The following is a 15,018-nucleotide window of genomic DNA, read 5'->3' on the forward strand; positions in this document are numbered from 1 at the left end:
CTTATATCTGTTGCACTTGTGATAAATTTACTCCTTATGATTCTCTGTTTAATTTTGCACTTGTTCAGGTTAAACCCACTACACATGTACCCCAACCTAAGCATTAACCATTTGCAGGGCAAGGGGTGGAATTTTGACATTGGATTAAGAATTATAAGATTTGAAAAATGAGTATTTTGAGTTTATTTTTGAACCTTCCTTGGTGACTGAAGTGCCACAGCCCCGTCTATGTAGCACTGTACAGCCTATTCTGAATCTTGCCTGCAGTGTTTCCATTTGATGACATTTCCTATGTCATCAGCACATTTTACACAAAGGAGCACTGGCTTGCTCTATGATCTTTGTCATCTTTTATATCCTTCCGTCTTCAGGGTGTAATCCTATTTATTTGTGTCACAGGTTTTCTTAGCACAGTAGTAAGTGCAGGTTTTCTTAGCAGTTAGTAATATAGTAAACTATATTGAGTGTTTATTGAATATAAAATTCTAGAAGGTATTAGTAGTTTTAAAGGCAGTTGAGTTACTAAATGTAGATGGTATGGGGATGTATACAGTGAAAACAAAGCATTTCTCTTCCCTTGCTCCTCTAAACTTCTTGCATTCCTCCTACCCTCACCTCCAGAAACCCCTGACTCTTAGCTGCTACTGCTTTTGTATAAAACAAAAAACAGACATTGTCTTTTAAAACTATGTTCCTATTTGTATGTGCAACATTTCAAGTAATCTCAGTAAGGTGTTTTTATTTTTCCCCATTTTCATACAAGAGTCAATTTACCTGTGTTCCTTGGGGTGGCTGTTTACATTACTTGAAGGATGTTTTATGTCTACTTTCCATACATCCATACATTCTACATCCATAGAGAAACAACTATGTGGACCCAATAGTAGCAGGGTGGATTTTGTATAGTATAGTAGTTGAGCAGTGGATTTTGGAGCAGTTTGTAGGCTTCTTTGGTTTCACTGTAAAGCTATCCCTGGCCCTGGCCACTGTTTTGGACCTATGAGTAGTTCCACAGATTTTTAGAGATGAAGATACATCTGTGGCATTACATTATCCAGTGAAGAGAGGAGGATGAAGGGAACATTATGTCAATGGAATTCGCAGAACATACTGTACAAGAAGCACCTTAGCAAACAGAACCAAGAAGTCTCATGGTGTTTGGAATAGTACAACTAGCAGTATTGTGAGTATTCTCAGAGCAGCACAGGAGCTTACAACCTAAAAAGATGAGATAAAGCAGGAAGAAAGTTGGCTGGCTGGCTGGCCTTAGGAATTTTGTATTTGGGAAGGACAGTTTATTTCTCATACAGATTACTATTGCTGAGCTATGCAAAAGTATAAAAAGAGAAGGAGAGAAGTGAGAATGCTGAAAGCATGGGTGTTTGGGTCAGCAAGACGTGGAAGATCAGAAGAGATGACAAACTGGACTGAGCAAAAGCAAAGTGGTAGGTAGTAAGGGAGAAAGGATGTCTATGGAATAATGGACATGCCATAGAAGTGCTATAGCAACATGGTGCTATGACAAACCTGGAGAAAGATTCTGCCTGGGAACACCTGAAAGAGCACAGACTCTCTCATTTGAGTATGGAAATGAAAGGAAAGCCCAAGACCTCAAATATTTAACATGTGTGTATATATATATTTTATATATATATAAAAAAACATACATTTGGAGATAAACAAAAAGAAACGTTCGAAATCCTGAAGTGCTGTAACATTACTAAAGGTCTTTATACATTTTATAAATGAATTTGAATAAATCACGTGTGAATAGCACAATTACAGGAAAATTACATGATCAGCAGGACTTTGAATAGCCTGCAGAATCTGGAGAGAGAAACACAATGTCCAGAAAGAAGGCAATTGCAACAGTCCAAGCATGAAATCATCACAGAATGAATGCTTTCCTTATAGGATCTGCTGAGATTACAGCCTAAGGCAGTATCTGTGGCCATGAATTAGGTAGAGCAATAAAACTTGCATTCCCTGAATCAAGATATTACCTCTTTTTCAGATGTCTTTACTAGTTAACTCTTCAGTGGCAGTAACTTATGTCTAGCGATATTTGCTGACATCCCACTGTCATGTGCTTGTCCTCTGTGATCAGTGGGTAGTTGGGCTGATGGGTTGGACTTGGCACTCCAAAGTCCTGTTGTATTTCTTAATCATTTTTTTTCTTTTTTAAATTCAGTTTTACAGCAATAGAAATAGTAAAAGAGAGACATAATATATAGATTTTTTTTCTGGCTACATTTTAAACATCCCATGTCATTTTAAAGGATATTTAAGAATCAGACATACATCTAAAATTTGCAGATCTCCTTACTTAGTCAATTAATTTTCCCAGGGGGCATTACGTCATAACTGTGGGCAGAAAGTGCTGTGCAGGATTAGTGCAAGGTAGTAAAACTGAAGGACTGTTTTGCTTTGTGGGGAAAAAGAAATCACTGTGAAAAGAAATAGCAGCGAAACTGGAAATTTCCAGTAGAAATTTCTACCTTCCAGTACAACTAGAAATCAAAAAGTGTAAATGCTAAGTGAAAGGAGCAAATTTCAAGGAAGTGAAAAGGTGATTTCACTTGCTAAAACCAGGATCTTATAAGTTCTTGCCTAAGAAAAAAATACCATCAAACAGGCTAAGTGTATGGGCCTCTTTCTTGATAACAGTCACAGCCAAGAGAGAAGTAAATTCCATTTGTTGCAGTAAAATAGTCCAGTCTAACCATGCTTTCACCCAATCTTTCCAGTCTTTCCAAAATTAATCTTTCCATTCAGTACCACACATTTTGGCTTTTCGTGTATTGCTTCCACTGGCTCTGCAGCTCCTACAACAGCCTGAGGGATGAGAACTGCAAATGAGCCTGTCCAGTCTGCTATCCCCTCTGCCAGCAAGTGCCACCCGTGCAACTACTGCCACCCCATGTGTACCTCCATGTGTACCTGGGGCAAGGAAGGGGCCTTTTCTGCATTTGCTTATGGGGATGTATAGATGTGTTACTTTAATTACAAAATAATGTAAGTGATAATTTTGCTGCAAGCCCTGGCATCACAGAAGAGTAAGGGTTTTTTTAGAGGTTTACATGTAGAAAAAAGAAGAAAAGTACTGTATTTCTCGCTCTTTTGTTTGACTCTGCTTCACTTCTGTCTACTTTTTGGGTAATCAGGGCAACTTTTCTCACACTGTAAAAGAAAAGGTGACTTCAATATTAGATGTGGTTTAAGACAGGAGATGCAGCACTGTGTACATATAAGAAGCTTTTTAAAGAACCCACTGGGATCAGTTGAAGTGTTTTGCTGGCATTCTTGCATCGGAACAGTTAGTATTTAGTAACTTTCAGATGGAAAGAATCAAAAGTTCTGCCAAACTCCCTGCTTCTGAGTAATTTTTGAGTATAAGATAAAAAGAGATCCACTAATGGAATGTTAAACAAAAATCTACCTTAGTACTAAGTTCAACATGAAAGACTTTGAAAACAGCTCTGGGAGCTGTCATTGATAGAAAACTGCAGTTAGGTTCCTTTGTGTTGAGATGTCAGATATTTAAAAAAAATATATAAAAAAATTAACTAACTACACGGTTAGTTAGTAAGTAACCATCTTTTGTTCATGTTAAAATCTTTCCAATGTACTCTTTTGTTTCGATAATGCCTTTTTTCAATCTAACTTTCTCAATCACATCGTGCATCTTGCCTGATGTGTGACTGCCATGCTCTGCCAAGTATTCAGCGTTGCACATGCTCACATTTTCTGTAGTGTAAACTTGATTCTTACAGACTTAATTTTATTTCTCTGTAAGAAAGCGTTCTGTGAAATATTCCTAATTTTTTTTTTTAAAGTTGATTTTTTTTTCCACTCATGTTCTCTTAACAGTTTTGGTAGCTTTGTTTCCTATTCACTCCATCACTTTAATGATTTTTTTTCAGTAATAAGATGGCCAGAACTGTATATAAAATACCAAGAAGGTTATGAAGAGTTTACAAGCTTTCTATCTCTATGACTAGAAGTCCTTTCACCTGTAGCCCCAACGTCTGCCTTTTGGCTGCAATTTCCAATTAACTTACATCCTTTTTGTGTTTGTTAAGCTTAGTTCATTGATGCCACTTCCTGATTTATTTCTTCTGTTTAATGTTAGTGTTAAATTATTTTTCCCATCTGTATAGTTTTTTTTTATGTCTAAGAAGTTTGGAGTGGAGGAGCTGGAGAAACTGAAAGAAAGCTGTTGCAATATCCATGCTTGAAATTCTTGAGAAATGAATGTACATGTAGAACGTTGACTTTCATGTTATTACTGTTGAATATTTGACTGAATCTTTCTACATTGGTCAATAGGTTAACATTACAGACTATAATATACATCAACTGTGTGTATAATACATAGTCCTTCCTCTGTGTGACTGCTGGAAACTGTATCATATTGTCTTTGTGCTATATTATGCATTGTCCTGGATGAAATAGTTCTTAATTCTTTGAGTATCTGATGATTATTTTTTTAGGTTAGATTTGCATATGGTGTTATGAATCATACAGGTTTTCTATCAACTGTCATCCAGAGCTTGCAAAAATCATTCACTTTTCTTTCTCACCCATGGACCTAAATGACATTGCTAGATTTTGAAGCTTTTTTTTTTTTTTTTTGAATGTTGAAACCCAGTAAGTATTCAATTATGTAAAAGCCAAAGCAGATTGCAGCTTTCACACAATTGTGATTTTTGGTCTTCACTAAGCTGGTTTGTACTCTCTTAGCCTCTGTCCAGAAGGCACTGCCCAACCACACTGCAGTGGTGGGATGCAGTGTGCTGATTAGTGCTAGACTGAGACATTACTGTCACCTAGCATTCAGGTGCATTTTACCACCCCCCACACTCCCTCTACTCTTTCTAGTATTCAGTATTTCTTGTAGGATTATTATTTGTGTTGTATCAATTATGAAAAAATGAGTAATTTCTCTCTCTCTATTTTTTTTTTTTTCTACAGGATTTACAGATAATCAGCACAGATGAAAACCAGGTATTCGTGGCTGTTCAGGAATGGTACCAGACAGACACATACAACCTGTACCAGTCTGACCCACAGGGTGTTTACTACTCCATCCTGCTGGAGAATGTCCGGAGCACAAAGCAACCAGAAGAGAATGTCCTGATAGATATTCTGGAGGTAGGCTTTTCTGTCTTCCAATGTCTGTAGTCTGGGTGGAGATTTAATTCTTTTATTTTGATTTAGGGATATTATTAATCTTGTTAGTAGATTCTCACAGTTATCTTTAATGTTAAGACTATTATTTCTTACTCATTGATAGTGCACCATTTTTATTTTTGTTTTGTTTGTTTGTTTTTCCTCCTTCCCTGCTAGTGTGCTGTGAACCCTAGAACTAGATTGGGTTGCAAGGATGTGCAAGACCAGAATTGGTTGAGGGTTCCTGTAAGATAGGAAAGCTGGCAGTGTAATTTATTGTTGAAGTAAGAATTATGTAGCTGCCTATGTATGGCTCTAATTAGGTCCTTCTTGGTGTGGGAAAATGATAGTGTTGTTGTTGTTGCCTTTATCTCCTTCATCTTTGTTTAGCTTTTACTTATCAAATGGCTGTAGTAAAACATTTACCAATTACCAGTGTAGGCACAGATTATTTTCTGTGCTGTCCATATTCAGAAATGGGTCTTAATGAGTGAATCTACACATTGTGTGTAGCCACATTCCCACAAGGTGATTTATCGGGAGCATTATTTTGCAGCTCTTTGCTCCTGGTCACTCCTGCAGGTTGCAAAGCTGAAAGGGAGTCAGGTACTATCTCTTCTTCTTGCATAACCTGGAGCGTGTAATTTCAGATCACTTGTACGGAGATGCTATCCCTCACTCTCCTTTTGTCTACAAGAGTTATTTGAAATCCTTAGTGAAACTGAATTAATAAAGTATTACTGAATGTATATTTGATAATGCACAAAAGGGAGATATCCCAGATTATTGTTTTTGTTTTTTGTTTTTGTTTTTTTCTGCCTTTGGACATTTTAATGCATGTATCCCAACTTGGGGACAGGAATCTCCAATGCAACACAGATCCTTGATGGTTGATAATTTCCAAAATTCAAGTGTTTAATTCTCCTTAAAATTTGCACTGTCTTCATTATCTTTTGCTGACCTCACTTCATCTTCATCTGCCATAAACTCTTTTACTTGTCTGCATTAATTTTCTCTTATACACTTTATCTTTTGTACCATATTTCATTTCTGCTCACATTGCAAATATGAATGTGAAATAATTGTCAAATATTGGCATCATAGAACAAAAAAAAAAAAAAAAAAAAAAAAAGAAAAGAAAAGTATTAAGTGACTATACAAAAGCAGCATGCCCTTGAAATTTGTATCAAGTGCTGCCACACTATGAACCAGTAAGGAATTTGACACAAGCACATTTGAAAATACTACTTCTAGGCTGGATCCTGTTATGCCTCCTATATGAAAAAGAGCTATACAACTGGCAGCATACATTCTTCCTATTTACTTTCTTTCCTAAACAACAAATCTTAAGTATTTCAATTTTAATCATAAGCTTATGTTATACAGATGTATTTTTTGTATTTCAGTAACTGCTGATAATAAACACTCTGGGGCCATCTGAATGCCGCCTCTTGGTTCCCAACTAATATAGAATATTATTCAACTGTTACTAAAAGAAAATCAAACAGTGCAGAAAATAATGTGTCACTGAATACACAGCCATAGCAGCAAAACTGCTTACAAAATAGTTCTATGAGGTACAAAGGACTTTTCTAAAATTGTTGGGGAGCCACTAACCCTTGAACTGTTTTTGAAAAATAGGTGCTCTGAGAACTAACCCAAAGATTGACATTTCTGAATTTCCTGCCTTGGATAACTACTCTAGACAGCTACTAGTTTCGCATCTTAGGTAGCTCAGTAGTTACCTAGTAGGCTGCTCATCAAAGTAGCTGAGCACTCCCCAGTGCCTAAATGTCCTCTTTTGCATAGGACCTTATTTGCCGTATGTGACTCTTCCCTTTTTCATAGAAATATACTAATCTCACAGTGTTAGACTAGGGAACTGAATTAGAAAGTGCAGAAGAATTTTGGTGCCTTGCCGTCACAATTGAATCCAGAAGGTAAATTTGACATACAGCACTTTAAATATTTACAGAGAGTCAGGTGTGAATTTACAAAGGTCACAAGACAAATACAATAGAAAATGCTATATAGGGAGAAGGGTGTTTTAAAGCTGCCATTTTTATGCACTGTAATTTTTATAGTAGGTTGTTTTGTTTTGTTTTCAATGTGCTTTTTTTAGCCTAATGCACCTCTCCAAATATCATACTTCTGAATTTTCTCTGAAGATAGATGCCTGGAATCTCTTACTTTTTAAGGCAGGGTTATGCCTTTCTTTCAAAATAGGGCTGCTGAAGTGCTGGTCAGCTTTTATCTTTTAGAGCAACAGTGAGAACAGTTAACTGGGACACTGGAATAAATTTTTTTTCATGGCCTTTTTTTGCCTGATAGGATTCAAACCTCTATCTCCCACATTCTGCAGAGGAGAGGTTACCCTAGCCACCTAGTTACGTTAGAGATGGGAGTGGGAATGGAAAGCATTTTCAGTCTGACTCTCCCTGAATGATTATATAGAATGATTGAATATTCATTAAACAAGAATGAGAGAAGAAACAAAAATATTCATGATACATTGCTGGTTTTGCCATCCACATATGAAGAGGGAAACTTCAGTTGCAGTCCCTGATCTAATTATTGTTTAAATATTTAATAGTCTTCACTGCAAAAAACTACATGCACAGAAATTGAAAGCCAAGTCTACCTTTCCCAGTACATGTTTGAACTGCTAGGCATTTCATTCATACTCATCTCTATGCTGTCTTCGGAAGGTGGAATACATAATAAATCCCTAGCAAGTTGAAATATCTTTGAAAGTAAAGAATGCACGTTCCTTATTTTCTCCTTCTCTTTCCCTTTATCACTGCCAAGTACCTTACTGTTATGTTTGACTGGGAGGTGATGCATAGCTTCTAGCATCCTGGAAAAGTCAGCCGATTGCATGTGCATGGGGTTTAAGTAAGAAAGAGTTCATCAGAGAGATGTAAAATGACAGAGTAGCAAAACATCTATAGAAAATTTGATTCTCTAGACTTAATATATTTTCAGGTTCTAGGCTATTACTGTAACTGGCAGAACTTTCTTATTCTCTGTAGAATTCAGTCAAGAAAACAAAATAGATCATATTAATGAACAATAGGTATCAAGTCTGTAGCCTGCTTGTTTAGATGCTTTCTCTTCAACCTAAATGCATATTTTTTCTAAAACGAATGTCAAAGGGAGTTAATAAATTGTAGTTGGGGAAAAATAAAAAAAAAAAAGGAAAAAAAACGAACAACAAAAACTAAAAGCCAGTAAGTGTTTCTGATAAAAAGCAAATAGTCCAAGACTGAATCATGTCAGCAAGAAACAAATATTCCTGCTCATGCTGAGACCTGGCTGTGTTGTGCCTTTAGTTGAAATGACTTCTTCAGTGTTGCTATACTGTGCTGTAAATGGTGATACACATTTTTATGTTGATGTAAGTTGATACACATTTTCTAGAATTTTTACAAAATTCAAAAAACCTTGTAAATAAGTGTAAGGTAAACAGGGGCACTCTGAAGGAAACCTTGAAACTTAATGCAAGATCTTACCTCACACCACTGGGTGGAATATTAAAATATTAAGTAAATTTCAGAATTTGCTGTCTTGTAACTAACACAGAGACATTACCACATTAACATCAATGTAAAGTTTTCTTTGATTTTTAAAATATTTTCAACCTTTTATCAAAGGGGAAAAATATGTAATGCTCACCATGACTGATGCTCTTGCACTTTATCTATATGACTCAAAATAAAATCTATAGAAATCAGAGCATTCTTAGGCAGAATGTTCCTACCTGCATTTTTCCCAGGGAAGGTATCAGACATGTGCATGGCAAAGTTATTGTCACACAAGTGTCTTCTTGGTGAAGAAATCCCAGGCCTTGGCCAGTCATAGGTTTTTAGTTGATGCTTATTGTGGAGGTGTCAGGGTGTTGAACCAAACAGGTCCTGGGATATTTATGTATCTTAACTGGTGGGTCTCCTTTTAAACACCTTGTACTGATCATGTAGAGTACCAAAGAGCTTGAGTCTACTTCATTCTGTAATTACATAGCTATACAAATCCCTATTGCCAAACCTTAACAGGTGTAAATACATCCATTTTGCTATAATTTCACCGCCTGTGTTATATCACTCGGGTAACTTTGTGGTTGTTTTTTTTTCACTTGTAAGCAAAGGCAAAAGCCTGATTTATAACTCAGAGTTGCAGCAGGTATGGTACAAATAAAAATATTTTTTTTAGCATAGATTGAACATTCTATAGTAAAAGATGTGCTACTTATTAAGGACATTATATGTTGGTTTGGGTTTTACCTCCATGGTAGTATTAGCAATCATGGAAGGGAAAGGATACAGAAGCTGCCACTGGGAAGGGTGAACTGTTGGGCCTGGTTGTATTATCTTCCTCAGGAGCTGAACTGGCATTAAGACTGATGTAATTCATTAGTAGGCCCAGGGTGCTTACAAAGGATAGATATTCCAGTATATCTTGTCAGCACATTGGGAGTTATGAGATTAAAGATTCATATGGCTTTTTGTTTGTTTCTTGCAGTTAATTTTTCTGTTGAGTTTTTTTTTTTTTATTAAATACAAGGAAAGTCTCTTAAGATCAGGGCTGATGCTAGAACTAAAAATATTAAGGTACAAATACTCCCAAGGGCACTTCTAAAATATGATATGCATTACCTTTGACACTCTAAGTTGTAATAGCTTTCTAATGCAGATAATTTTGAAAGAAAACAACTAAATGTACCCGGGAAAAGAAAGCCTGTAACCTCCCTCCAGAGGTTAAACCCATAGAGGGAGTTTGTGGAGTTAGACTGGGTCTGGAATCATTTCAGATGCTTGAGAAGATATTTCAGTCCTTGCTATTTCTGCCCCAGAAGATCTGTCTGCATTTATTTACTGCAATAGATAAGTGTGCTTCCTAATTCGATGTTATTTTTTAAAGGACGTTATATTTTGTTATTTTAACCATTCTGTGTAGTATTTCTGTGATGTGGGTCACATGACTACAGTGTAAAAGTCATGTTGCAGCTATAAATTGGTTCTGTAATTTGCAGAATAATGTTTTAGATATGTCCACATTAAAAATAAAAATGCAGAAATGTATTAGGGAATTTTGCCAGTAACATAGAATAATGCACTAAGGTATCATTCACTTTCCTAGTGGAGAAACTACCAGAGGTAGTTCAGAGCCACAAAAGAGCAGCTGATCAGCAGTAATCCTTGCTGAAAAAATGTGTATGTGCTGGTCATTAACGCTTTCTCATTTATGTTTCAGGTCAGAGGTGTAAAAGGAGTCTTTCTGGCTAACCAGAAGATTGATGGGAAAGTTACAACTCTAATAACCTACAACAAAGGCCGTGACTGGGATTTTCTAAACCCTCCGGACATTGATATGAATGGCAAACCGACAAACTGCAAACCTGTAAGTGGTCTTATCCTCTCTCTGAAGTCCACAAGGATTATTTGTATGGGTGGGATGTAGTGCAGGCAGCCCAAGAGCTTTGTGCAGTGTTTACTAGCTAAACTAATAGACAAATCTACTTACATGACATGAGCACTGGTTTGGTACGCTGTTAGTCCAGTCATTTTGTAGAATGAGTCATGACTGTCTGTAGCACTGCAGAATATTTTAGAGCTTAGTTTGACACAAAGATGATATTTTTCTTGTGTGCCAACCACACAACTCAGTTTTGGATAATCATGACAACAGTAAGTTGTGTCTGGGCATAAGGGGCACATTGTCAATCAAACTTATCTTACCAATACCTTTTTCTGTTTTCATCTTTCATGTTTTTGTTTCATCTTAATCCAAGATAATCTTGTCAAAGGGAACTCTTGCTTGGAAATAAACATCACAATTAATTGAATCAAAGAAATCCTTTCTTTTTGCAAGAGGATGTTATTTCCTTTTGCTTATGTGTCCCAGCTACCCATAATAATTTGTTCTTTGTTAGACTGTTGTTAACGATTGTTGCCATTGCTGCTAGTTACTTTTTAAGCAGTTCTGCCACAAGGATTTTTTTTATACAGTAATTTCATGCTGACTTCTTTGAGTTTGCAAATCTTGTTTATCGAGGCAGTGGAAATTATCACTCTGGAAATTATCAGAGGACAGCAGAGGACTATGGACGGCATCAGAGGTTTTTGATAGTTAGTTTAGGTTAATATTTTGGTTTGGACTTTGGCTCCATGGGAAACAGACATTCTCTTTCTCTATAAAGACACACAGCTGAAGCTGCTCTCTGACTGAGCTTTCATTATCATATGAACATAATTGTTAACTTTTTTTTTAACACCTGTCAACTTCTTCTTCCTCTACAAGCCTGATTGCTACCTTCACCTCCATCTCCGCTGGGCAGATAATCCCTATGTGTCAGGAACAGTCCATACAAAGGATACTGCACCAGGACTCATCATGGGGGCAGGTAAATGTATGAAATTTTGTAACAGCTGGAATATGGCAGGAGTTTTTTGCATAGATCCAATCTTTTGGATTGTAGCATTTACAATGCTACAAATGTTAACAAAATAAGACTTTCCCTGCAGAATATTCCTTTGTGACATCCCTTGATCAAGCAATTTAATACAAGTTAATTTAAGTCCAAGAGTTCTAGGACAGATCTCTGACAGTTGCCTCTATACATTATACTTCTCTCTGCTGCGTAGTATCTCCTTCCCCTTAAGTGCAGTGTGAAGCAGTGACAGTGGCTGAAGGACTTGTCCTGCATTCTTTTTCTCTGGAAACGAAAAGCCTTACCATCTCCTCCAGTGTGAATAATAGCCCAGCAAATTCAATAAATTAATCTAAACAGTGGCCAAGCCTTTGTTCTTGAAGCTTACATAGAGATAATTTGTCTTGTAATATTTGTTAATACCTTCCCACCTAAAGAGAGATAAAGTGACTGAGGCAAATGTGTCTTTGCCTCAAAACAACATAATCAGTGCTGAGAACAATGCTGGTTGTGTTTGCTTCATTATAACATATGTATTGTACCATGTTACTGTGAAGTGGAATTTAATACTACGGTGGAATTTCTTTTATTGACTACTCATCTCCAAAAAAAAAAAAAAAAATCACAAGTCTGTTTTACTTTGTACCCTTGTAGTTCATCTATTTATTTATTTTGATTTTCTGTTTCTTTGTTTCAAAATTCTTGAAATGCTAACTGTTAAAAGAGTTTTTTAAATCACATTATTCTTATGTTCTAGAATATGCTTAGGTGAAATTCACAAGTGTACTACTTATCTTTTCCTACAAATATATGTTTTTAATCAATAACTGTTTTTACTTTAGCTTATAATAGTGTCTTATAAAAAGGTTTCTAAACTGAAAATTTCCTAAGAATTTCAAGGCAAGCATATTTGCTGTTGAATGAGAACGACAGTTCCTATTACTTCAATATAACTGAAGATTTCAAGTGTTCTCTTAGTGTAAATGGGGTTCAAAATATTTTACTGGAGGTAGACCTACCTGGGGAAATGCTGCTATGTTTTTAGTGACAAGGATGAGACTGAGAATTTGTACAGTGCTTTTGTAGTTACATTTCTGGGAAGTATCTAAGTTGGTGTTTAATTCACATTTAATATATTCCAGTAATTCAGAAAATAACTTCCTTCTCAAGGATTTTCTTTTTACATAAAGGTACTCCTATTCTAATGTAGGTTCTTACTTCTAGCCTTATTATATTGAACCTGCACACTTTTTACTAGCATATTAAGCAATGCAGTTTGATTAATGAGTCTGTTATTTCCACTTCTTTTTTCTCTGTCCTTGCATTATAATCTGATGTAGTGAACTGATAATTTTTGAGATCTTGGTTTGTTTTCATTCGACTGGGTTTTGTGTGTATTTTTGAAGTGCATAGTCCTGTAATATCAGGGATGGCAGGTTGGAGAAGAATGCTTTGCCCTTAATTCCTTCCTAGAATGCAGTTCCTTTAAAAAAAAAAAAAAAAAAAAAAAAAAAAAAAAAGACATATGAAGAGTGGCTGAGGGAACTGGGATTTACTCTGGAGAAAAAGGAGGCTGTGGGGAGACCTTACCAGTTTCTAAAACTACCTGAAAGACAGTTGCAGTGTGACAGTCTCTTTTCACAGGTGGTAAGTGATGGTGTGTGAGGAAATGGCCTCAATTTGCACCAGGGGAGGTTTAGATTAGATGTCATAAAGAGTTTGTTCATGGAAGGGGTAGTTAGATACTGCAACAAGCTGCAGAGGGAAGTAGTGGAGTCCCCATCTCCAGAGGTATTTAAGAGATGTGTGGATGTGCTGTTTTGGGACATGGTTTAGTGGTGGGCTTGGTAGTGTTAGGTTGATGGCTGGATTTGAGGATCTTGAAGGTCTTTTCAAACCTAAATGATTTTATGATTCCGTGAGATTATATCATTGTGACTTTGTTTTAGCATATCTGGTAGGTAAACAGCAGTTTTCCTCAATATAAGGAAATGTTCTTTCTAATGTCATCCAGATATCATTAAGAACTGGACTGATTTGTTAAATTTGACTTGTTGAGCAACCTCTAACAGAATTGAAATGGTAGAGGCACCACCACTCATAGCAGCTGGCTAAAGAGATGGGAAGAATGGTGTGAAAGTACAAAAAATATTTCCAGGAATAGGGCAGTACATCCTTTCTGTGGTAGAAGGTCATGTAGTTGTAAACAGAGCAGAAGGATGATTTAAAAATCTCAAAGAGAAGCTGCATGCCTCTTGTAAACAGATGACCTGTCTCAGCTCAAATTTTGACTTGCATTTGTATTATTTGTATGCTCAGTGCACATCCTTTGATCTTATCTGGAAAACCTGATATTCTTGTGAACTTACCTTCTTATCAGAAATACTTTATATACAACAAGCTTGTGTTTCTTCTGGACTGATTTTCAACATTGATAATCACATGCAAATCAGCAGAAGTACTAGTTCCTTAGCACATATAGAAATCAGATTATTTGGGCCACATCACACACTTGCAATTTTACTGTTAGATTTAGTGAGAGCACATCATCTGGAAATGACAGATGATAATAAAGATCCAGGAATGTCAGTTGATCACAGTGTGACTACAAACCATCAATGTGTTGTGCTGTGGAAAAGGGGAATGTATTCTGAGGGTGAAGTAGGTAAATAATTGCCAACAGAGAGAGGGAAATATGAACACTGTCAAAGTACTGTACTAATAACAGCATGTACAACTCTGATCATCAATTTTCAGGACCAATGAGCAGGTGCTAAGGACTACTTGGCATTTGATGAAAACAGAGGTTCTATTTACATGGAGATTCTCATTAGTTGAAAAAATATGAAGGCTGATAAAGAATCTGATTTTTCTTGAAAGTGTAACCATGGGGTAGAAACAAATGGCAGTAAAGAGATGCTTATCGTATGATGTAAACAACTGGATAAGAACTGGAAATCAGAATTTTTAATCATAAGAGCAGTGAAACTACTCCTCTCAATAAGAGCAGTGTGGTTACTAATAAAAAGGCCAAACCAAAATAATGATGATGATGATAATAATAATAATAAATTCCTTTAACATGAAATTGGTACATTATAGAAACATTATATGACACGCTTGTGACAGTTGAAAACCTAACCCATGACTTAAGGGTAGATTTGATACTATGCTTGAAAATCACAGCACAGAGACTACTAAATAATGTTTTAACTTGAAAGAATAATTAAGTGGCAAACAGCATTAAAGCCTTGAGCATTTGGGAAAAATGCAAAAATACGATGGTAAAATTGCATCTTTTTAAACTCACATTTACAAGTAAAAATTGCACTCTATTAAAGTTGCATAAATAGTTATGAGGTATGTATATTTGTAGCTTATAAATATATATCTAAATTGTGCAGACATAATATTAAATT

General features: G+C 36.1%; 1 protein-coding gene across 6 annotated transcripts in view; it reads left to right on the forward strand.

Annotated features, from left to right (window-relative positions):
- The window catches only part of SORCS2 (sortilin related VPS10 domain containing receptor 2), a 543,664-nt gene that overhangs the window by 464,182 nt on the left and 64,464 nt on the right, over nt 1-15,018 (forward strand). For all 6 annotated transcript variants that reach the window (XM_032186612.1, XM_032186614.1, XM_032186611.1 and 3 more), the window contains exons 9-11: nt 4,975-5,154; nt 10,423-10,569; nt 11,470-11,572. In XM_032186612.1, the coding sequence (XP_032042503.1) occupies nt 4,975-5,154; nt 10,423-10,569; nt 11,470-11,572 (430 nt within the window). The remainder of the gene's footprint in view (nt 1-4,974; nt 5,155-10,422; nt 10,570-11,469; nt 11,573-15,018) is intronic.

The sequence above is a fragment of the Aythya fuligula genome, chromosome 4, assembly GCF_009819795.1.
Source record: "Aythya fuligula isolate bAytFul2 chromosome 4, bAytFul2.pri, whole genome shotgun sequence".
Classification (NCBI taxonomy): Eukaryota; Metazoa; Chordata; class Aves; order Anseriformes; family Anatidae; genus Aythya; species Aythya fuligula.